This window comes from Melospiza georgiana, chromosome 3, assembly GCF_028018845.1.
Source record: "Melospiza georgiana isolate bMelGeo1 chromosome 3, bMelGeo1.pri, whole genome shotgun sequence".
NCBI lineage: Eukaryota > Metazoa > Chordata > Aves > Passeriformes > Passerellidae > Melospiza > Melospiza georgiana.
In genome coordinates, this window is record NC_080432.1 from 40,481,676 (window position 1) to 40,505,581 (window position 23,906).

The 23,906-nt window shown below is 37.8% G+C and overlaps 2 protein-coding genes across 4 annotated transcripts in view; one reads left to right on the forward strand and one right to left on the reverse strand.

The window, feature by feature from the left end:
- Nucleotides 1–5,204, forward strand: part of RHOQ (ras homolog family member Q) — a 17,567-nt gene extending 12,363 nt beyond the window's left edge. The window contains exons 3-5 of one of the 3 annotated variants that reach the window (XM_058020373.1): nt 2,889–3,053; nt 3,789–3,884; nt 4,621–5,204. In XM_058020373.1, the coding sequence (XP_057876356.1) occupies nt 2,889–3,053; nt 3,789–3,884; nt 4,621–4,776 (417 nt within the window). In that variant the 3' untranslated portion in view covers nt 4,777–5,204. The remainder of the gene's footprint in view (nt 1–2,888; nt 3,054–3,788; nt 3,885–4,620) is intronic. The other 2 variants (XM_058020372.1, XM_058020374.1) reach the window with 2 other exon arrangements.
- PIGF (phosphatidylinositol glycan anchor biosynthesis class F) lies at nt 3,658–23,906 on the reverse strand. Its single transcript, XM_058020371.1, has 7 exons — nt 23,857–23,906; nt 23,425–23,671; nt 21,636–21,727; nt 20,687–20,803; nt 16,125–16,233; nt 5,199–5,332; nt 3,658–3,852 (listed from the first exon to the last, which is right to left on the reverse strand). The coding sequence occupies exons 2-6, from the start codon at nt 23,650–23,652 to the stop codon at nt 5,219–5,221; spliced, it is 660 nt and encodes a 219-aa protein (XP_057876354.1). The 5' UTR covers nt 23,653–23,671; nt 23,857–23,906; the 3' UTR covers nt 3,658–3,852; nt 5,199–5,218.

A 23,906-nucleotide genomic window follows, 5' to 3' on the forward strand; every position in this document is an offset into this window, starting at 1 on the left:
CAATTTAGATAAACCACATTTATTTCCCTTACACTAGATTGAGGAAATAAATTATAGTTGAAGCAATAAGATTTTTCCAGACTTCTGTAACATTCAGTCTAAATTAATTTGGTATTTCAGATTCTTCTACCAGTTGTAGCAGTTATGCTGGCCCAATAAATCAGAGAAAGTTTACAGGTTTTATTGCTGTTTCTGAGGGGCTGTTGGGAGGCAGAAGGAGTCTTTAAGCCCAGATGTCCTACTAGGTGCTGGCAAAATTTAACCAGGGTTTCTCCCAGGAGGACTCAGGACCAGTCCAATCATGGGTGCCGCTATTGGTGTCAATGCACACCTGATGTTCAGAGCACACACAAGGTTCAAAGGAGAGCCTGAGAGCACTGTCATGTTTCAAGCAGCAGGGCTGGTGGGTATAGCCAAATTCTCTGATAATTTAAGGAAGCTTAAATGCAGTGAAGCCACTGCAGCAAAGAGCACACACATGATGTATCCAATCACATTGTACCTGCCTTCTGTTTAACTCTTAACTACACTTGCCCACAGCTGGCCCAGTGCAAGTGGAACAGGGTATAAATCAAAAGGCACACAAACAAATGCAGGAGCAGGAAAGGAAAGGAGTTCAGACCTGAGAGTGGCTTTAAGAAAATGATTAATATTTGCTATGAATAAAAGGTCCATCTGTAATTTGAAACGGATTAACTAAAGAGCTATTTTAAGTTTAATGGACTAACAGTAATTTCTGGTGACAGTGAAAGCCTTTCTCCATTCCAGCTTTTATTGCAGGAAGTATTCTAGTTACCCTAATCCAGATATGAGATTTTTAGAAAATGCAGAGTATAGAGATGGCAGCTGTTTGGCAGTAGGAACAAATTACAGCTTTTAAGTAGATTTTTAAAAAATACAACTTATTCACTAATACCCCACATATGATTTAGAGCTGAATTTCAGAGCAACTGATGGGTCCAGTGTGTGTTTTCATGCAGATTTTGTACTCCAGGGAACAGAGTAATTGGTAGTTGAGAAGTTTCTTTTAGGATTTTAATCTCCACCCCAGAAAATAGGAGTGCAACCCTGAGCACGATCTAGCTATATTCAGCAGTAAAAGTGAAACATAAAATACACTCTAAAAAATCTAACTGCATGCTAAAAGAGTTTTAACTTCCTGTGTTGGTGTTTTGAAGTTATTTCTGCTTTCTATGATGAATGTCCACACATTTGGAAGAGACATGGTCACTGTTTCTTTCTTCTGAATCAGGGCAAGAGCCTGACACTGGCAGGGAAAAGACCTGTCAAATGTTGTAGCTTCAAAGTGGTGTCAGTTACTCCGGTTGTGAAACTGGGAAGCTCTGTCAACAATTAACATGCTCTAGCTAATTGACAAGCCTGTTTACAAAGCTAGAGTGGATACTCAAAATGGCATAAGAGTATGACAAGGAATGATCGCCTCCTTGCTACTGCAGAATTTCTGCCTGTGCTTATCTTTCCTCCAGTTCATGAGAATAACAGCTCTCTTCCCACAGCTGTTGACTTCCAAATGGAGAAATGAGCCAAGCAGAAAGGGTTCTGAGGATGTTCTCACAGTTTTTCTGAAATTCAAGTGACCATGTTTAAAACCTAACAAATCAATGAAGGGCGTTTCTGAGGGTGTGACTATAGGTTAATAATCTGGTAATGTGGCTGTTCCCAAGGAAACAAAAATTTAATTTTCTGTCTCATTTCAAACATGGACTTGAATTACATTTCTGCCTCTATGTTTAATGAATGAATCATTGCAATATTTGTGAGATTTAATTAAGATGGGGAGTTTACATGGGAAAAAGGGAAACTGCTGCAGCAGCCCTAATAAACTGGTGTTTACTGTGGAAGGTATAAACCCAGCATTTGTTAGTGTCACTGCAATGCCTGGCCTCAGTCTTAGTTATCTATGTTGCAAAAACCACCAAAACTCTATAGTAGGAATGGTAAGGCATTGGTTCACTGCCAAAGACCAAAGGAAGCCTTGCAGAGAGAAGCTCTGCAGAAGGGCATGCTCCCTCTGGCTGTTAGCTAAAACATGGGGCAAAAATCCTTTTCTCCCTTGCTAGAGAGAACTCTGATTTACAAGAGGGGCAATGCTCTTAGGTACTTGTCTTCCCACAGTGTGGTATACCCTGGCAGTAGGACTGCTGACTTTAAATGCTGGGGCTCTAAATGTCCTAAATAACCTTTTCACACTAACTCCTCTCCCACACTCCCAACAAACAAATAAACAAAGGCATTAATATTCCATAGTGTTCTTGATTCTGAATTTCTGTTCCATCTAATCCTTTGCTGGGCTTGCTAGTAGAAAGCACAGTCAGACAAAAGAGGTCCCTTCAGATCCTTCCTACTGCCCTGAACACTAGGAACAGGACTGTAAGGTTTCTAAGAAACAAAATTCTACGGAGGGCTTTAAATATCACCTCTATGTATGATCCAAAATAGAAGATTTAAGTGCATCAAACAGCCTTAATCTAGTCTGGCTTTGTATAACCTGGATGACTCTACAGCAGTCACACCTGCTCATTTCTCTACAAATAGTAGTCTTTGATCTGCAAGTATGTTTGAACCATAAGTCTTTTGTTTTTTTCCTGAAGTGAAAACTTTTTGAATGGTAATCATCTGTTTATTCTCATAGAGAAGCAAGTTTCTATCAGTACTAATACATTTTTCAAAATATTTACATTCACATATAGTTATCTTTATATGTAAATTTTGCTCTAACAGAGACACTAACTAGCTTGGAATAGTTTTAAACATTCAGAAAGTTTGCCTCAACAACCTTCATGAAATACAAATACAATTTCTGAATATAACTGTTAAAATACAGGCAACAATTTAATATTGCAGATAACAGAATTTTTCTTCCTTAGGAAGACTATGATCGTCTGAGACCTTTATCTTACCCTATGACCGATGTCTTCCTTATCTGCTTCTCAGTGGTAAACCCTGCTTCATTTCAAAATGTGAAGGAAGAGTGGGTACCGGAGTTGAAGGAATATGCACCTAATGTTCCCTTTTTACTAGTAGGAACACAGGTATATTTGGTTCTGTTTTACTTTTATTTAAGCAATTAGGATCATTGTATGGTGCCTTTTCTCTGGGCTGGAAGTTGAGGCCCAACAGGACCTGAGCAGCACCTCCTTCTGCCTTTGGAGGAACAACCCTTACAGGTGGCAGAAAAACACAGATACGTGCTGTTCTCCAATGAGCTATCCCCATTTGTGAAAAAAACTTATGTCCATTGTAAACATGGTGGCAAGATGGGCTGCATGTCTCCCATGTGACTTTCTAAAAAGTCACAGGACTTATTGAATAAAATTGTCTGCTCATGCCCATGTTATGGAATTTCTTGGGTTTACAACTATTAGTCACATGCAATATTTGCTGAAGCAAAGGAAAAGGGGAGAAATGAGACAATTTCCTCTTGCTTCTCATGGGTAGTGGACTGGGCTTCATTTATGAAGTGACCCACATGTTGGTGTTACCTATGGGTTAATCTTTCTGCCACTGCATTTGGTGTTCTAAGATGATCACATCTAATTGAAGTGATGAATTACAGAATAAATGTTTCTTCCTCCTAGATTAAAGGTTCACAACTTAAATTGAGGGCTCTTGAATCAGGAAGGGTCCACAATCTGAATCATGCCATGACTCCATTTTTATAGTGATAATATTCCATTGAATGATTCTCCTTTAAAAAGAGGATATCATTGCCTGCTGACTTTTGTTTAGAGAAAGTATTCCAGAATGACTTCAATCTTTCTTGCTAGATTGATCTCCGTGATGACCCAAAAACTCTGGCAAGACTGAATGATATGAAAGAGAAGCCCGTATCTGTGGAGCAAGGACAGAAGTTAGCAAAAGAGGTAAACTGGATACTCCTAAATGAAACCAAGTAACAAAGAGCAAAACAACAAAAAACCCCTATTTCTACCTGACTTAGTCTTCCTTTACCACTTTTTGCATATCTTTTAGCAGTCCACCTATGAAATCTTGTGACTGCTTACCAGTTAACAACACTTACTTACATTAATGAGTAGACCTATGTAATTATAGTTTCTTGTCAGTAACAGTTCTAATTTTCAGTGTAGACACTTGTAAAAGCTATACAAGCTATGTAAATATTACTCAAAGATAATTAAAATCCACAGACTGGTGGAGGTTGGAAGGGACCTCTCCTGCTCAAGCAAAATGTTGGAAGCATCTTTTAGACACTATTTGAGAATGTTATACTACCACTGTAACTACTGTGTGGATAATGCTTATCAGGACACTTACAGAGCATTTATTTTTGAAACACAAATGAGTAAAGTAATAATTTTTTGCTCTTTAATTATCAACCATATCTTAGGCATCCACTGCCAATCTAGAGAACTTACTTCTTTCCCACAGAAACCAATCAACTTAAATACCTTCCAGATCTTTGGACAAAAGATAAATATTATTTTCTCCTACAGGGGGGTGCACATTCAGATAACTTTTTTCAGATTGCAGCCAAACATTGTAATGTTGCTATGGGGGGAGAAAAAAAAAGCAGAAGTGCTCAGATGGAATTGAACAGCTGAGACATACTGCTATTGAATTAACTTATTTTCTTGACAGATAGGAGCCTACTGTTATGTGGAGTGTTCAGCTTTAACACAGAAAGGACTGAAGACTGTTTTTGATGAAGCTATTATAGCCATTCTAACTCCAAAGAAACACACAGTGAAGAAGAGAATAGGCTCAAGATGCATAAACTGCTGTTTGATCACGTGAGAGACATTTGACAATGGCCAGGCTTACTGTGAAATTCTACTGATTTTAAATACAATGCATTAAGTACATAGTGAATTTGTTCCAGGTTTGAAAGTTAAACCTACGTTTCTGCCTTCTACAACCAGTGAAATCCAGAGGAATAAAATCAAACTCAACGAACTTGTAATAAGAAGCCACCACATCTGTTACAAATATTTTATTCAGACTGGAAGGTACAATCTCTCAGGGTTACACAGTCTAGAGGAAGCAAAAACTGCACCATGCTGAAATGGCATCTATGTGATTTTACTGAGTGGAGATGCTTGGCCTGAAATACTCTAACTGAATTTGGACAGTCTTCTGCTTTGACTATATATATATATATATATCTTAAAAACCCCCAACTTTTGCACAGCCTGTATGGAATCTGCACACAGAAATACCTTGTCTCTTTTTGCTCCAGTTATCTGCTTTTGTATGTAAGCTGCTTCCGGTTCCAGTGTATCCACAGAGGTGCAATAATCAGACCAGCCATATAGCCAAAGGTAGCTCCGAGGGAACAGGAAATGGGCCATACCTGAGGGGAGAACACAAGGCAAAAACAGACCATGAGGAAAAGGTCTGTGGTTTTTGTACTTCATGAGCACAAAGTGTAGGTACTGAAAGACAGTAGTCTTATTCTACTTTAAAGCTTGATGTGCTTTCCTAAAAATGCCAAAAGCGTAACAATCATCTTCATGAACACTAAATGCTGTTGTACAGTTTTTAATTAATATGCATTAAAATGTAAGCAGGCTTCTGGCTATTGCAGACTTTAGTTTGATAGTCCAAAAGCTATGTGGAAAAAACCACCCCTTAGAAGTATTTATATCCCCAGAAGCATTCAGCTGACCTGACTTCCTACTCTGCTGTACACATTTGGGTACCTACAGATTTCTCAGCAACCTCTCCTTTCAATCTCTCATGGTGTTTTGAAACTTTCAGGTGTGTATAAAGGAATTAGTATTCAAATAAGGCCAGAGACTGAGATAGATAGAGGTTTGTTGGCTTTTTTTCTTGAAAAGTATATGAAAGGATAAATTTCCCTCTGGCTAGCAGTAGGGAGAGAATACAAATTTGGAAGCTGACTGAACATCTTTGCACCTAGATCATCAAACTTGTAGTAAGCCAGTTATGTCAAAGAGAGCTTTAATTATATGCTCTATTTTCAACTATAAGAAAAGGAAGCCAACTCAGTAGATCTGACTCACTTTACCAAACCATCTATTACCCAGAGTAGTAATAGAATTCTTCCCTGCTCTCTTTTTTTTAATAATTGGTATTGATTTGCAGGGAGGAATGGCCAAACCAAGACTTAACCAGTTTGTCATCAGATGTAGCTTATAGTACCAGTCCACTACATACTGCATTTGATGAAAGTCTCAATTAGGGCAGTAATGAATTTATTTATTTTTGAATAAACAGAATTCCCAGGTCTCTTTAAAATTCTCCTTTTCTTTTATTTTTTTTTGCAAGGACAGGTTTGTAGTTCCTGCTCTACAGAGCATATTCCTAAAGCAAGTATGGACTGGACTCTCCTATTCTTTTGTTTTTTAAATTAAGGGGGATATTTCTCCCCTCCCCATAGTACTTGAGACTGAGAAATGCACTAGACAATACAAGAAACATCCCTATCTCCAGCCTTCTTTTCTACTTCACTTTGACTTGCAATTCATGAATATCAAATGAACTTACTCTTAAATGGTACTGGTTCCTCCTTTCATTCATTTTCCTAGCTCTGATTCTTCTCTTTACTTCATTATCACTTAAAAGAATATATTTATTCACATCCTTTGATCATGGGAATTTTAACTACAAAAAAGAATAATGTATTTTGTCCTCTGCTCTTTCATCTTCAATCTCCTCAGTTGTTTCATCTTCACATTCCTTAGCATTTACAGCTTTTATTTGTTATTTGGAGGTCTTAAGGAGTGTAGCAAAGATGATTACTAAACAAGGTGCCTTAGGTACTCTTTATTGACCTTGTTTCATTCTTTCACTTTCATACATTCTGTCTCTGCTGCTTTTGTTGCTGAGTATTTCAGCAGTTGCCTCTCAAGCCAAAGATTTGCTTGTTTTCATTCATTTACTGTGTATAGTAGATCATCTATAAAAAGCCTTGAGAGGCTTTGGCATGGTAAGTACTACATGCATTTGAAACTCACATAAGTTTGTGGCCTTGGCTAAACTTACACTTCAGGTGGATCTTTTCAACTTTTAAACAAAATGTAATTATTTCTAGCACATTTTGCATATTACACTTGTCTAAAGGACAAAACAATAAAAAAGTCTCTGAAATCCTTCTGCTCACTCAGTACTGTTCAGATGGAACACAAGTCATACTTTTTTATCCACTGATGAAGTCAAATACCACTCCAATATCCACAAAACTATGGACAAAGGCTTCTTAACTCGGTGGTGCTTTTACATCAGATTTGCTGAGTGATCAATGATCAATCCTTCATCAAATTTTTACCTACATTAGGTGAATTTGTAGTTGCCTAGTTGCTTTCCAGAACTATAAGTAGATGATGGACTCTGAATTGATCATATTCCCCTAACTAGAGAGCAAATATCCCTGATGACCCAATGACCCTGTATATTGCGCTATTTTGTGTATAGTGGGTGATTATTGGTATGATTAAATACATATCTGATGATTGTTGTAGCCTCTTTCACCTGACTGAACTGCAACTTGGGACGTGTTTTTTCAATAGCTGTGTAACTTTTAATACCAATTATGCCTCTGTCTGTCTTCTAAAACATTCAATTTTTGCTTTGGTTTTTAAAAGTCAGTGTTACCTTACAAAGTTTCAAGCTCTCTCTTAACAGTTGAATCTCTGACCTCGGAACACTCACAAATGGCAGGTGGAAAAGATAGGGAACAAAGGGAAGAAAACATAAAACATGCCATCTCCCCATCTATGAATAAGACAGAAAGAAACACCACCTCATCCCTTCTAGTGGCATGGAACAGAGGGGTACTAGGCCAGGCACTTACTCTTACAGTGCTGCTTGGACAGCCCAAAGTAGTTCTGAGGGCAATTTGGTCTTTTGAAAACTCCCTCAGCACAGCAGTTAAAAGCCTGGACTTAAGAGTGTTGCTGTCCTTCTGTCATTTTCTCTAACCCTCAAGACCTGGCAAAACCCCCTAACAAACAGGTAATAATAATAAAGGTACCACTTTTGCACCTTTTGTTCTTGACTGATGGCTTTTAGGCTACATATAGCCTGAGGCACCCATGGGTATATCTAAAGCAGCAAGTTATCAAAGACAGATTAAGATATGGTTCTTAAGCACAGCAGCTGCACTAAAATAACACCACTTTCACATGATTTTGGCCGTCTACAAAAATGGGTTGTTTCTTTCTGTGGAAGTGGGTTGCTTTATTTTGTATTAGCTGCTGGCCTCATTTTTCTGAGACCCAATCACTTTCTTCTGGACCTCTTTAAATGACTTTGACTTACTCAATTGGCCTGCTTTTGCCCCCTCTTTCATATTATCTCAAACTTGTCCTAAAGTCCTTGACTTGGTATGAACTGCCTGTAAGTGATAAAAATCTAAGCAGCAAATATCTGTCTGCCTGTTCCAAGAGATTCCATTCTGCTTGCTTAAAATATGAGACTTGTAATACACCCCTCTCATCCCCTGAGAACTTTCCAGCTCAGTTCCTCCTACATCATGCTCCCTTCTGCCTTGAGGAAGCTGACATATCCTGCCCCAGTACTGATGTCATGTCTGGGCTGGGTCAGCAGCAGGGGAATAAGATGTTAGGCCACATGGCCTAGCAAGAGTGCAGGAGATAGAATAGAACATTTTTCATGAAACTGTCATGAAATGCCTTATCTGTCTCAGCAGCTGGGAAGCATCAGCTACCATTCTCACAGCCTAACACAAGAAGAATCAGTTTTTTACATATCAAATGCATGGCGAAAAGGGCAATTTTAACAACCTGTAGATTATTACTAGGAACCTGAACAGCAGCTTGGCAAAAACAAATCTTACCAAGAACAAAAAATGTATTTTAATGGACAGAGCATGAGTGTTAAATGCAAAGCAATTCTGACTTCTGCTATTCGTTTAAATTCTCTTTTTGCCTTTTCATCAGGCAGCAGTGTTAGGACTTCACAGGAATTTCTTCAAGCTAGCTTAATAGACCTGCAGAACTGCAAGGTTTTTAGTGTACATTAGAACTCATTTTAAGAATAATGACCCAAAATAGGAATTGCCAACCTTTCAGGACATAAATGAGCTAGTTTTCCTCAGTGCTCTTTAGAACAGCTATGATTCTATGATGTGAGAATGCTTAGCATACTGCATGGAAAGCAGAGCATGTTGCAGGATCCCAGCAAGGTACCCAGCTCTGCTGGACTGTGCATGCAGCTGGCTAAACCAGAATTCTGACTGCATGACAGTTTTGTCATCCATTACGAGTCTTGCATCCCATGCAAGGGAATTACATAGACATTGATAAGGACATAAGGGCCAGATGCTTATAGACCAGAGGAGCAACACAAAGTTTTTAAAGATATTATGAAGTAAGCAGCTGCCTGCTGGAACTTTGGTTATACAAATGCAAATACAGTGGGGCAATCTACTGTACTTACTTTTCAGTAAACTTAAGAGTGTTTTTCTCATATTCCTAAACACAATTTTTTGTATGCTTACTGTTTAAAAAAACTAATTTCTGACTGTCAATTAGAAGGCTATGTAATAATTTTGTTTCATTTTAAAACTGAATAAATGAGCACAATTATTTTCCCTTCCTGTTTCTAACATGCCTTAAATTCCTGATTGTTTAGTCTGTACTGTCTGAAAAACTTCAGTACATACCTTTAATCTATTTTGGTTGCATGCACATGTTAACTACAAGTGTCTTATCACATTGTACAGAATGTGTGTGTTGACAAGCACACACCAAGAAGAAAGTGTGAGGCTTTTTTCAGGCTGGGATTTGTAACTAGAAGTTGATTTCATGGATTTGTGTTCTAAAGTTATAGCAAGCATAACAGCCTTTGATCTCACCATTAAGGTTTACATTGAGAAAACACATTATTAAATAAACAATGATAACCACACTAAAGTGGAACAAGCTTCTCCCTCTGTTTAAAACAACTCCAATTGTGTATTATCCCTTGTTCTCATATTAAGCAACTTCTCTTATAAAAAAACTTTCATAGTAGGAAGTAAATGCAAAAAGGAATACAAGAAGGAAACACTCTGAGCCGTGTTAAGAAGAACCAAAGTAGAGTGAAAGTTTAAAGTCCCATTTCAGCTTACTTGAGTAAGCACCAAGAACTGTACCCAAGATTCTCAGGATTATTTTTCAGGGTACAAATGTCTGAGAGCTATCTAAGGCTAATATTTACAGTCATATTGGCTAAATTACATGGCAGTCAGTCAACTCAGGTGAGCTATATCAGCACTACCAATTATGCTTGCAGAATCCACTATGAAGTAGGAATATAGCAATTTTGCTTCTACTTAATGATAACACTGTAAGCAGAATATTGTTTCAAAGTCACTTTTTACCACTAGTAACAGGTACTACAGATCAAAATTATGCTGCCAAAAAACCCTGGATGTATTGGAGGGCACGCACACAACAAACACATTATTTAAAAGTCTGCTATCAAAACATGCAATAAACCCAGCAATTTCCCCAGTGAGCTAAATCCAGTTGTCAGTGGCAAATGCTGTACCTGAAATAATAGTTCCACCACATATAAAGTGTGCTGATAAAGTTGTGGTCTTTAACTCTACCACGTTGTTCTGCAACTAGTTTCCTCAAGCTGAGTAGAGAAAGCATGTGCCTAGTAACTCCTACATCATCCCCTCCTGTTTCAGTGGTGGTGTGTTTTGAGGTTCCACTTCTCAGTGACACATGAAGCCAATATCCTGATCACATGTGGTTATTAAAAGCACTCCATCAACGTGAAACAGGCAATCTGGAAAAACTAAACAACTGTAAGAACAGAAGTTATTTTCTATTTCTTTGTAGAACTGTCCTGGCTAACTGTAACCCTTACATACCCATTGAGCTTCAGCAGCCTAGAGGCATCTTGAGATGGATGTACAACTCTAAATTGTCTAGAACAGCCTTACTTAAATCATCACAATTAAGTATTGCAAACTGCTTTAAAAATTGCTGAAAAATAGGATAACAATCTCAAAACACTGGCAAAATTAGTCTACCAGTCTAACTGAAACATGCCTGGCAGAACAAGTCCTGGAAAGTTTGTTGTTTTGTTCTTAATACAGAAATGTAACTACTGTAGTGCCTAAACTGCATTTCTGTAAGGCATTTATCTTTACCTTTGTCTGAGATAAGCTGAATTCTAGACCTACAAGCAGGAATAACAACAGACTAGGCATCCCTGACCAACTGTTTTGCATAGTTACAAAATTTTTCTTAAAGCTAGCAGAGGAGTAACATATATGGCATGCTTAAAAGATGCTTTAAAAACAGCAGAATAATGAAAAAAACCCAAATCATAGGACACTCAAACTGACTTTCAACAATATATTTTATAGTTCTAACAGAAATGCTTTATATTTTTTTCATCTCCATTCTCAAAGATTATTCAGAAAATTAATGTTAGTTTATTTCTGAAACAATATTCTGTTCCTGTTAAGTAATAATTACTTAGCATAGAAGTTGTTGTATGCTTAAAAAATGCAATTAACATTATTATTTTTAAGGGTAGAGAGGCACATTAATCTGAATATCCCCTGTATGCAATATTTTTCAAACATAAACATGGAAAATAAAGTGAAGATTTTCTGAGACATCTGTATTTATCTCAGTTTTGTTGCATGTCACAAGATGTACGTATAAAGAAGCGACATGTTTCCTTTGCTTTGTAAATAACTAAGGATGAAATAGCATTTGGGCTTTAGCCATTAGCAGATGAATTGGAATTCTTCTTATGAAATTCATCATCAGGTTTACTCCCCAGAACCCTGAAGTACTTGGAAGTAAAAACAAATTCTAGTGAAAGACAAAGGATGGTGACATCTGATTTTCTGACCAGGTAAGACCCAGGTAATAGTACAAAAGTACAACTTCTACTGATACATCTCAGCCACAACGTAAAGCAATGACTACCAGGTAATTTTTCAGTTCTTCTATAAAGTTTGCAGGAAAATATGATAGACTCAAAACAGACTGCCAAGGGCAGGGAAACAGTAGCAAAAAATGAAACCAGTGTTGCTTTTTCTTTGAAGGACACAAAGCAGAAGAACTGTGGTAGGTGTGAGCATGGCAATTCAGATAAGTATCTTACAGAATAGTGCAGACAGCTTTATTTAATACTCTGCTGGGATTCCAGCATTCTCCAACTGCCTGCAACCTCTTGTTTGCTTTAGGTGAGTCGCTACAGACCACTTCCATTTGAAGACCTTTCTATCAACAAACCAGACTTCACAGAAGCAGCTTTACATTCCCCCATTTGTGAATGATTTTTCAATTTAAAAGTTGAGTGCAGACACCAGATTTGATTAAGTGCTAAATTCCAATTAAGTGGAAAAATATGCCAATTCAAGACACAGTGAATTTTTCTGTATAGCTTGTTTCATATTATGTTGGTGTACCAAAGCTAAGTCAATAGCATTTTTCATCCCAAACTCACAGCACATTTCTGTACCAGCTGGCTATTTTGTGGTTTTGACAACTTTTGACATTCCAGGGCTACCAACAGAGCCACAGGTCAAAAGCAAAACCCCTTTGGTTTGCTTTATCAAGTGATATTTCTCAATAATTGCTGATCCATCCAGTTCATGTAGTACCAACCTCACCTTTTCTGTGACAATCTGCCAATAATGAATTGTCTGAAGCTACAGGTAGCAATGCAGCTGTGTTTCTATTGCATGTTGTTACACCACAAATACTAACAACAATCAATACAAACATCAGAACCAGGTTTTGGAATAAGCAGCCTTAAAGGCCTTAACACTGCTCTCTAAAATAATAATATCACTTTAGTCTTCTCCAACGAAAAAGATTTAAACCACATTTTCTGCTTTAAAGCAGAACCACTTCCACTACAGATCAAAAAACCAATTGTTTACAGCACAAAGGCTAAAATACAAAAAGGAAAACAATCACTAATGAAACTTCTTCTGATCTCAGAAGCTGGTCTTGAGTTCAAAGACTAAGCTGCTCCATTTAAGTCCATTTTTGGACAGGAAAAGGGTAAATCCAAAACTGTAATCCTCAAGCTCTCTGTTTTTAGGCTAATACAAGAAACAGCTGATGTCAGAAGCATGACAGCTTAATACTTTACTCATGCAGATGTCTAGAAGTAATTTGGTTTTGACTGGGTTCGATTACTTCTAAGTCACATTAAGGTCTACATTTCCTTCAGAACTTGCTTGGGACTTAATCTGTAGGTGCTCCCCTAAACATTCCAGCTGAAGTTCTGTGGAGTTCTATGCAAAACATTAGTCCATGTATTTGGGGGAGATTAAAAATATTATTAATAATAATCCTGCAGCTGTATTATGTGCAGATATTTTTATGTTCAGTAAGTGGTTAGGTCACTCAGGGGCAATCAGCACTAAAGATCATCTTCACAAAGTAAACAGTTATCTGCAAAAACAGCAGACTCTTTTATGAGGATCTTTCCTCTTTCCCCTGTATGAGGTTGAAGACAACACAGAAAGCACTTTTCCTCTTTTATTGTTATAGTGAAAGAATTCACTATGAGTTTCTGTAATCACCTGACATCAGGCAGTAAAAGGAATACTCTTGAAAAAAGGGGCTTTGTGCCAGTGCCCAATGAACTTCTGAAGAACACAAAAGTCTCCTGGTTCTGAAGATTTCTGAGACAGCCATGCAGCTACTACATGCAATACCTGGGTTGCTGAACCCATACTGTTCAGCAGGAAGAGAAAGACAAAAGACATCAGCTGTTGCATGAAGTTGTGCTTCCCCAGAACTCGATTTACAATATATCTCTTGCCTGAGCTGGGCAAGCTGGGAAGCAGTGTTTCCTGGGCAAATACTGAAAATGCCTAGGCAGGACCCGGCCCCCACTTCTATGGTTTAGTGACCAATATTTAAGAGATCACCTTCACAAAAATATTAGATTATTATTAGGTCATTGAAAACTTCTGAGAGTTGTGAGCAGGATCCTTGACAAGCTATTTTAAAGAGGTTGATTTCTGCCTTGAACATCTGTTACAATTTTGGTGCTTCACTGTGTTGCTCTGCTGAGAAACTGGACTTGTAAAAACTACATTACATTTTAACAAGAACTTTTTTCATCTCCCCTAATACAGCAGATCTCAAAAACTTAGCCTTTAAAACTGCAGTTTCAGACTGTTGGAGTGGCAGCCTGCAGGACTGATAAGCAAACTCTCTATGGCTGCTCTTGAACTGCCCACATCATTAAAGATCAAGCAGGTCAGACTCAAAGTGGAACCAAAATTTTCTTCCTCCAATCCACTATTCAAAACTCTATAATGTGTAAGATGGAGAAGTGAGGATGGGAAAAATGAGGGGAAGGGAAAGAACAACAGCAAATGGTCTAGATCTAGGCAAAAGATCTTTGATGTCGAACTTGAGTCATAAACTCTCCCCTGCTAACTTTGGTATCAGGAGTATGTCAGAAATGAGGGTGGAGAGGGTGAAGGAAAAAGGAAATTGCAGACATACAGGGAGCACTGGGGAGTATTCACACCCAGAAACAGCCAGTGACAAGTTTGGGTATCTAAAGTTTCTGCAGATGCTTTACTGTTCTGAGGAGTCATTTAGTATCATTTCAGATGTTTAAGTGTAGATTATAGAGCTAAATTTTCAGTCATGTTTGTCTTTTATTAACTTGGAAGACTTTTCAAAGAGCAAAAGTTTTCAGACCATTATCAAACTTGTGTCTCCCACTATTGGAACATGTGGGAATGGACCAAAAGCTAAAAACTCTACCTAAAGTATCTGTCTTCAGCTATTAGTGTCTTTGTTTTGTTACTCAGAGCCCCCTGACCTAAGTTTTCCTCGTATCATTGGTGCATAAAAGGTGGAGGTTTTATACACAGCACATTAGAAAAGTCTGAGATTTTTGGGAATAAAACAACACCTGCCAGATGAGACACGCTATTTTAAAATCCCATCTGATTAAGGAAAAAGTGAGTGCCTCTCATCAGCACAGGGAAGTGAGAAAGACTTGGAAGGAGATTGCATTTCAGTGAATCCCTTGATTTTTGGGTTACATTCATGTCTGTCAACAATTAATTAATGTCAACACATACATATGCCAGATTGATGGTTAAATATCTAGCAAGAATAAACCAAGTGTTTTCAGGGAAGAAACTATTTTGCTTTAAATATTAACTTACTCCTCCATTATTTTTGAAATACAAATTGTACTGTCTAATTACACTACTGCAATGAAAGACTAATTGCATAAAGGCTGTGAGCTATTCACAGAAGACAAATTTTAAGTGCAGCTGTAAGCCACAGCATCCCTATAATATCACAGTGGAAAGTGTGCTGCCTGTTACACTGATTTCTGGAAGAAACCTCTGAAACCATCTGCTGAAGAACAGGCCTGGTAGACACTACTCAGCCAAGAGTGAATGAGTTTGGTATTCAGACGAAGTTACAAAACACTGAGCACATGTAGGAAGAAGCTGTTACTAGTGCCATCATTTTATGGCAATTGCAGACTTCAGTTACGTTTAATTGAATCACTTCTCCATGCCAAAAAACATAGTAAGAAATTAGCATAAACACTGGAATTCATAAAGATAGAATTGCAATGCCAGCTTCACATTTCTTCTTGTTCAACTAAAAAGCTAATGTTTGCCTTCCTTAGAAATCACAAGTGTTTAGTACAGTGCTTTGGCTACACCATTTCCACAAACTGATCCAAATCCATTTAAAATACCTTCTGTTAAAAGCTTTTATGGAAGACAGAAGGGAGCTAAAACACCAGGAAAGCATTTCTTTCCCTACCTGTGAACAATAAAAGCTACTAGACTGAAGGCAAACTTGAAGCCATCTTCATCTCCCATTTCTCCTCCAGCTTGTCTAGCTGCTTCTTATCCAAATCATTAGAGCTCTATTCCATTATAAAATTTGCATGCAACAGACACTCACAAGCATGTAATAAAGAATCTATTTAAACTGGAAATAAAAATAATGCATTTTACTTCCTTACACCCTAAGCACAGATGTTTCCAAAGAGTTGTTAAAAGTTTGGCATAACTGTAGGAGCCGCTTGTGACCAACTACAATACACCTGAACAGCTTCAGAGCAATTTTGTATAGTGTGTGCCTCTCCAGAAAATTAATATTTTGTACCTTTATGGTAAGGGTGCAGATACTAACCTGCCAAGGCCGATCCCAGTCAAGAGGAATAGGAAATGCTCCAAACCAAGCTCCAAGTATACTGCACACAGAAGTAATCTGTAGACTGCTTTCCCATATGGACATAGCTCTGTAAAAATTGTGTTAGAAGTTTTCAACAACAGCAGAAGTTACCATGGTAGAGAGTTAGATCATATTTCTCCCCAAATTTTTCAGGCTACAAACAGACATAAAAATTCACATATTTCATAAATAGCATGCAGGTTTCTCCTAAAACATACAAACTGGAAGTAAAAATCTAACTTGCATAATTTATCTATAATTACAATCTTTTAATACCACACTTTCAGGATTTGTTTTTCCTTGAGATGTTTACTGCAAAACCTAATTTATGTTACTTTGAAACACTGCTAGACTGAACAAATAAATCTATCTCGATAGCTGTATGCAGTGCAGGGAGAGGCAGACATGGAAGTGTACTGTGGGACTGTACAGAATAGCACAAGCACAGTCACAGAGGACTCTGTGGTGTAGACATATTTGACGACTACAACAATTCAAAATTTAACACAGAAGTCCACTATGAGAATATTTCAAAACAAGTTTCCATCAACTGAAAAGAAACACTGCAAGTAAATGTAACTGCACATGGGAGCCCTTTGGCAGCAGTGCATCCAAGTTCAAGTACACTGGCTGCAGGATAAATTTTTTGCACACTAAAGAACTCTAACACCACCAGTCATGGCACACATTGTAAGAGATGTTAAATTACTGCAGTCCTCAGTTTATAGCCTTCTGCCACTGCCGATTTCAAAAGTTTTTGAAAAGCTGGATTTCTGCTAAACAGATGAGCGCTTACTACCATCAATGCACCAACTGATCACTCTGCTCAGGCCATGAGCATTTGGGTACTTGGTACCAATTAAGAAAAGAGCAACAGAAACTCAGAAGGCAGTAGGGCACAGTTTCAGGACAGCAGAACCAGACTAGTAAAATCACTGCTCCAAATCAGTACAGCAGGAGAGCTGAGCTGAGTTTAAAGTTTGCTACATCTCAGATTATAAATGTACACCTGTTAACATCAGCTAACGGAGGAAAAAAAAAGAGCATTTTTATAGCTCAAAGACTAGAAGCACAGTAAACTCTGAACTTTGCATGTGCTGTTTAGGTTGGATGACATGAACACTTGGTTTTGAAGAGAATAAAATTTCGTTACTTCCAAGTACACACTGCTGCACTTGCTATTGACCAAACAGCTCACAAGTTTAAAGCAAACACTTTTCAATATTTGCAGTAAAAAATGTCTTGCAGGCTACAGTACTGACAGTGCAAGGTTGAAATTTTGAGCAGAACTGTTTCTTATACAATAACATGAACCCTTTAACTTAAAATACTCCAGTTCACAGTCCTACCAGTTTGAGATTCTTTTTACTGAAAAGTCCTGATGTAACTGGAAAACTGTTTAGGAGTCTGCACACAGAAAGTTCTTTTGAATTATTATCAGAAGCTGAATAACTGAGCAGAGAGCTGTCAGGCAGAACAAGAAAGAGAACATTCACAACAACCTTAAAGCAGCAAAAGAGACAACAGAATACACCAAGGACTGACTGAGGTACAGTTATACCTCACAAGACATCTTGTGTGTGTGGCAGATTCACCAGAGACTGCTGTACCATATGGAGAGATCAGACCGAGTTCCAAATGCAAAACAACAGAATTAGCAAGGCACGGTGCCCAAGTGAAAAACAGCCATTGGCAGTTTGGCAACTATTTCAGCTGCTAATTGAACCCCTCTGCAGCAGGGACTGCCTACCCAAAGGCAACCTGACTTGTCCTCCAGCATCATCCTGAAGGAGCAATTACTTTTTAAAGTCATTACTTAAGTACTCACTTTTCTTCTTGGAATGACTGACACTTATTGGGATTTTTGAAGCTATTATTTAAACCATCACATAAACTCCTCATTTGCATAAGACTGACAACTGCAGCAATGTCTATAAACTTTGCATTTTCCACATTTCTTTCATTTAAACTAAGATAATCCTGCAGACAAAAGTAGCAATGATTAAGATAATAAACGAACACTAGTGGCAGAAAGGTCTTTAAAAGCCTAAAGTAATTATTTAACCCCTTTAAATTATACAGTACATTCAGTTCCACATCAAATAATGTTTGAATTAAGAGGTTAGCTGACAAAATAATCTATTGAGACAGCTCCTTCATAGACAAGATTTGGAATTCTTGGCTGTAGTAGGACTAAATACTAAGGAGCCCTTGGTGTGTGATGATGGCCCTACATTTACAAGGGGCATTTAATGTCTGTAAGAGTAAGTAGCTCACAAACAAAGTGATAAAATAGGCATAATGAAAACAGGAAGATGCCCTAATGATGTGGTTTTTTTACTATTTTTTGGCAACATCCAAATAAAATCTCTTCTCTACCCCGATTACACCTTATAATTGCTATTATAATTTCAACACACTTTCTCAGAGCAGTGATTTGAAACAAACAGTCTCCAAGAGGAGAGAGAGGAAAAAACCCCAAAAACTGGTTTCTTAAAGACTGTTATGCAGGAGGCTATTTCAGCTAAGTTACTGAAACACCATTTAAATAACAGCCACATGGTGCCACGAATGCTGATAACCCTTTCTGCAGCTCCTACTTCCCTGTAACCACTCACAGCAGCACATGACAGAGAATGATCACTGCCATGACCCTGACATCAGTCGCAACTCTCAATGTCAGAGTAAGGAGCCCAGAGATGCAGGCGTGGGCCCACCCCTTCCCAAAGGCAGAATTAGTGAAAAGGGCCCTATTTATAGCTAACTAAGAATGGAAGGCTTTGTCATGTAGAATATACAGACTTTTTCTCACACATTCTATGTGCACATAGGCTTAAGTCTAAAGTGCACTCAGGTACTTAAAAACAATTTTTTTTTCCATACTAAGCTATACACCTAATCAGACTTTCAAGCTAAATGATCCAGTGCTATTCAATTCCCTAAATTCTGCTTTCAAGGAAAGCACCTCTGTTGATTTCACCTAACCATCCTTTTCTTTCATTTAACTAGTCCCACCTCATTCCACGTGGTTAAGTCAGAGACAACCTTTTAATGCATGTCTACACTCATTTCATGCCCAAATCTAAGATGTTCCAATTTCAAATGAAAAAACAGAAGATTATTTTTAAATGAGCAGCCTGCTACAATATTTCTTTGTAGTGCATATTCACTAAAAGTGTAAACAAACATCACTAATAATAAACATGTTTCTCACATAATGTCACATGGCTCACTAGTAAGAAGTACTGACAAATCCTCACAGCTAAAGTGTCAAAACAAGACAACTGCTTCCAATGCAATGATTGTGCTGAAATTGCATTAAGATCTAGACAAGGAAAGAAAGAAATCAACAGGCATTCAAAATCTACCTGGCACAAAGACAGACTGATATTGTCATACATCTGTTCAATTCAGCTGTTATTTCACATGCAAAACCTCCAAAGATGACCAAGTGAATCAGCAAAGATTTATTTTGGCTAAATGACTCCTTGCTTTTATTACAGTATATTTACACTTCCACTGAAAATAACAAGTGTAAATGACTTGAATAAGGATTAAAGATATTTTTCAGTGCATTGAGAACTGAGATAAACCAAAATTTAATACCTGAAAGTATTAAAGTCTCCTCCTCTAAAGGAGTGCAAACCAAAAATAATTCCATAGGTTAGCAGTGTAATACAACCTTTTGCTGTCTTCTGAGATGAGACTTCACCATTACAAACTATTAAAAGGGAATGAATACTAAAATCTCATTGAATCTCAAGCATATGTGAAGCCTCTTTATGTTTCAGTGTTCCATTCTTTCAACCTTCTATTATTTATGGAATGACAAAAGGCAGAAGAAATGGAAATCTTCTGAAAAATACATTATCATTGATAGATGCTAATGCCATGGCCACCACTGGAGGTGAAAACACTGTTAGAAGGCTTGTTTTACTTTAAACATACTCCTGAAAAAATTAATCCTTGAAAATTCTGACACTCAAAACAGCTTTCTTTGAAATTGAAGAAAGAGCATGGGTTAATATTACATAATTAAGAACAGAGCAAGTTATGTGTAATTTTCAATATTGTATCCAAATTTAAAACAGGGCTTGTTTTGACTTCCTACCCCTACTTTAAAAGTCGTATTTACAAAGGTACTACTGGATCATGTGCAAGATTCCCCATGCACAGCTCAGTGTCAGGTCTCCCCTTTATCTGATAACCATCATATAGAACAGCACAATGTTTTTACTTCAATAGAATATGTGCTGGAAACTTTACTTCCTTCAAACACATATAGAGTGAGATTTAGCATCTGAGCACCAAAAATAAAAAGAAGCTGTTTTTCTGAATCAGTGTCTTCAAATAAATCTTTCTTTGTCAGAAAAGCTTCCATATGTCTGTAACCCCAAATACAAAAACCACCCATCATCCAGGAAGTTCTTTGCTTTCCAAAAATTCCATTATATATTTTTTACACCAATTCTGTCCGTTTCTATTCAGAGAAATATCAGAAACTTTAGATTAGGACTTACCCATTTTTACTAAATACCCGTATCCATGCCTGTATGTTTGGTCCCAGCAAACACAAGCATTGTAAAGTAGTAAATGTAGACAGAAGAACTGCAAACAAAAACGTCTCAGTCACTAACCTACAAAAAGAAAAAGAATATTACAAAATTAAGTGAGGTGGTTGCTAATGTTCTAAAAGTTCCAAGATTCAGGAAGAAAAAAGCCCCTCTAACTCAACTTGTGAAAGCACGTGTGCTTTCTTAAACCTCATATTAAAGAATAAAATATTTTCTTCTTACTCTGTAGAATAGTAAAGGAAGCTGGAAAGAGTTCTGCTGTTATCTCAAGAGTGAGATGTAGCAATTTTTAAAAAACCACAGTTGTACTTCACACAGATCATTAGTTCTAAATTGAAGTGTGCTAGGATACTTACTCCCTTATTCCATTTATTTTTCCAGTTGTGACAGCAACCATGAAACCAAACTACATGAAACAATTGTTAGCCAACTACTTAGTGTATCTCTCAACACCCAGGTTGCTTCACACTTCTTTCTTTAAACTTTCATAACAGTTAGAACACTAATATCAAAAGGAGGAAAAACAGGCAAGATGTGTGGTTTAGAATCTTATAGGGAACATGACTAAATGAAGCTCCAAAAAGTGTTTGTGTCCATATGTTCACCATAAAAACTAAAGTAAACAGTTGTTTGTAACTGTGTTACAATTTTTATTTACAGAAGTCACATTTAAGAGCTGGCTTCCAAAAAAACCAACTGAACAAGCAAACAAAAAAAAAAAGCCCAAAACAACCCAAAACCCAGAGAAAGCTGAAACAGCCACCCTTCTTCCCCCAGCTAGGAGCTGATCCCTTAACTTCCAGTGTACCAGAAAATTCCCAAGTACTTATACCAACACCTGCAAGGAGAGCTGCCCCTTAGAATATTTAGAGAAAGAGAGGGTCTTCTGACTTACTCTATGAGAGGTGCTCCATAAAGAACAATAATCGCATGAAACAGTATGCAAGACATGAAAAAGTATATACAGCATTTTAGAAATCTGGATATCTAAAAAAGAGCAATGAGGTATCAGAATAATGCTTCAAACCAGAACATAAGTAACACACACAGTCTATATCTTATCAAGAGCATGGTACTCTGATTACTTCTTTCATTTCAGTTGCAGCACAATACCATAGCATGGCACATTTCAATACAGTTTTCCTGATATTAATACTTTAAATAAATAATTAAAAAACATCACACTCTACCTACAATTTTTTTGGTGCACCCCATTAAGCAGGGCAAACATACAGAAAATATAACCAGAAATTACAAGATAACCACAAGTAATTTTATTGGACATTTTTACACTTCTGTTTTACATCTGACTGTCATATCCATTCATTAAAAGGCAACTCTCACAAAAAGTGAAAAAAAATTTAAAAGCAAGAAAACACACAATATAAAAAAGTCTGCTATGTAAAGAATCAAAATTACATTAACTAAAACTACATGGCATCTCTTGAACTTGGCATCTTAAATTCTGAATATATTTGAGAAATATCCATAACTTTCTATAAGTCTGCAAAACACATAATATTCAATGAACTTAAACGAGTTTCTGGGTACTCACTATATCATGTAGAAGCACAAACACTTGATAAACAGTTCTGATCAGGTCACCAATGCAAAATCCGTAACTTTCCTTGAACCCTTATTTTTCTATATTTATTCCTCTCTATATTTATTTCCTGGGATGAAATCTCACCTAGAACATGAAGTGTGCTTCATTTTCAAATCACAGATGGTTAAAACGCTTCCTTCCCATCATGGTTTTGTGCATTTCACATCCTCCTCAGTCAGCAAAACTAGACAGGAGCTTTGCACACAAAGATATGCTGGCAGGGATGATTACTTAAATGCTTAAAAACCACCTCAGAGCATTACATCTTGCCTGGCTCAGCAAGTCAGGAGTAGAAGACTATTACCCCGACTTCAAAACTCTGGGGAATTCCCTCCCTGCTGGGTAAGTCAGGTGCTGCTCCAAAATCACTCTGTTCCAAAGTTTTTCATTGGGATTCATATCTTTAATGCTCCCCATTGCAAACTGTAACTACAAAAAGTTTCTCCCAACTTTAGATTCTTCTGTATGCAAATTTCATAATTTCATCATACAAGGAAATGCAGACTTTTTAATACTTTTTTTTTAATTTTAATGCAGAAATTTTAATACTTTTCCATATGATTTTTTTAGTTGTTGAAATGTAGCATAGCATCTCTGTTATGTGTCAGATTACAAAAAAAAAAATTTTTTTTCCTTTTAAAGTCATTACAAACTTACAACTACACACCAGAAGTGTGTGATGACATTTTTTCCTGATATATCCACTTATCAAGAAGATAAGCCAGGCCTGGACTGCAAAATGAGTTTTGAGCCAGGTTTAATTTGAGCCAGGTTTAATTTAATTTTGCCAGGTTTTGCCACCACAAAAATTCTTGGAATTACAAACAACACCGCACTGACAAGAAACAGGAAAGCACAGAATCACTCACCTGAACAGGTTATTTACAGGTAGAGAAAGTTTGACATCATGAAAATACTGAAAAATTTGTTTCAAAAGGTGCTGCACTCAACTCACTAATGGAAAATGAGACAAATCAAAAATTGTCTTCTTTCTCATTTGATTACTTCAGAGAATTTGCTTCCCCTCTGTATTGCCTGGTAACAATTTAAGAATTTAAAAAAAAATAAAAAATCTTACCTTGTGACCAAAGGAACGTCTCTTAGGAGACTGACTAGGTTTAAGGACTAAGTGCAAGATTATATTAAGGGTAGCAACACAAACAGAACAGACACACAGCCACGTGAGGTGCGTTCCCAGCACGCTGAATCCGTCCAGGACGAAAGCGGGGCCCAGCGTGGCCAGGACGATGGCCAGGGCGCAGAGCAGGTTGGCAGCCAGCAGCCTCCGCACCTCCGCCTCCCTCATGGCGTCCGGGCAGCGGCACCTGCAACACACCGAGCCCCGCCCCGTCACCGCCGCGCCGGGACCGCATCCTCCCCGGCCGCGGCGCGCAGGGCAGGGCTCCGGGCCGGGCTGGGGGCCAAGGGGGGGATTTTGGGGCAGGAAACAGCGTTTGTTCAAAATAAAACCAAACCCCGCGCGGCCGCGGGCGCCGCTCCCGCCTCTTACCGCGGAGCGCGCGGCGCCGCCCGGCTGCGGAAGGCGGCGGGGCCCGGCCG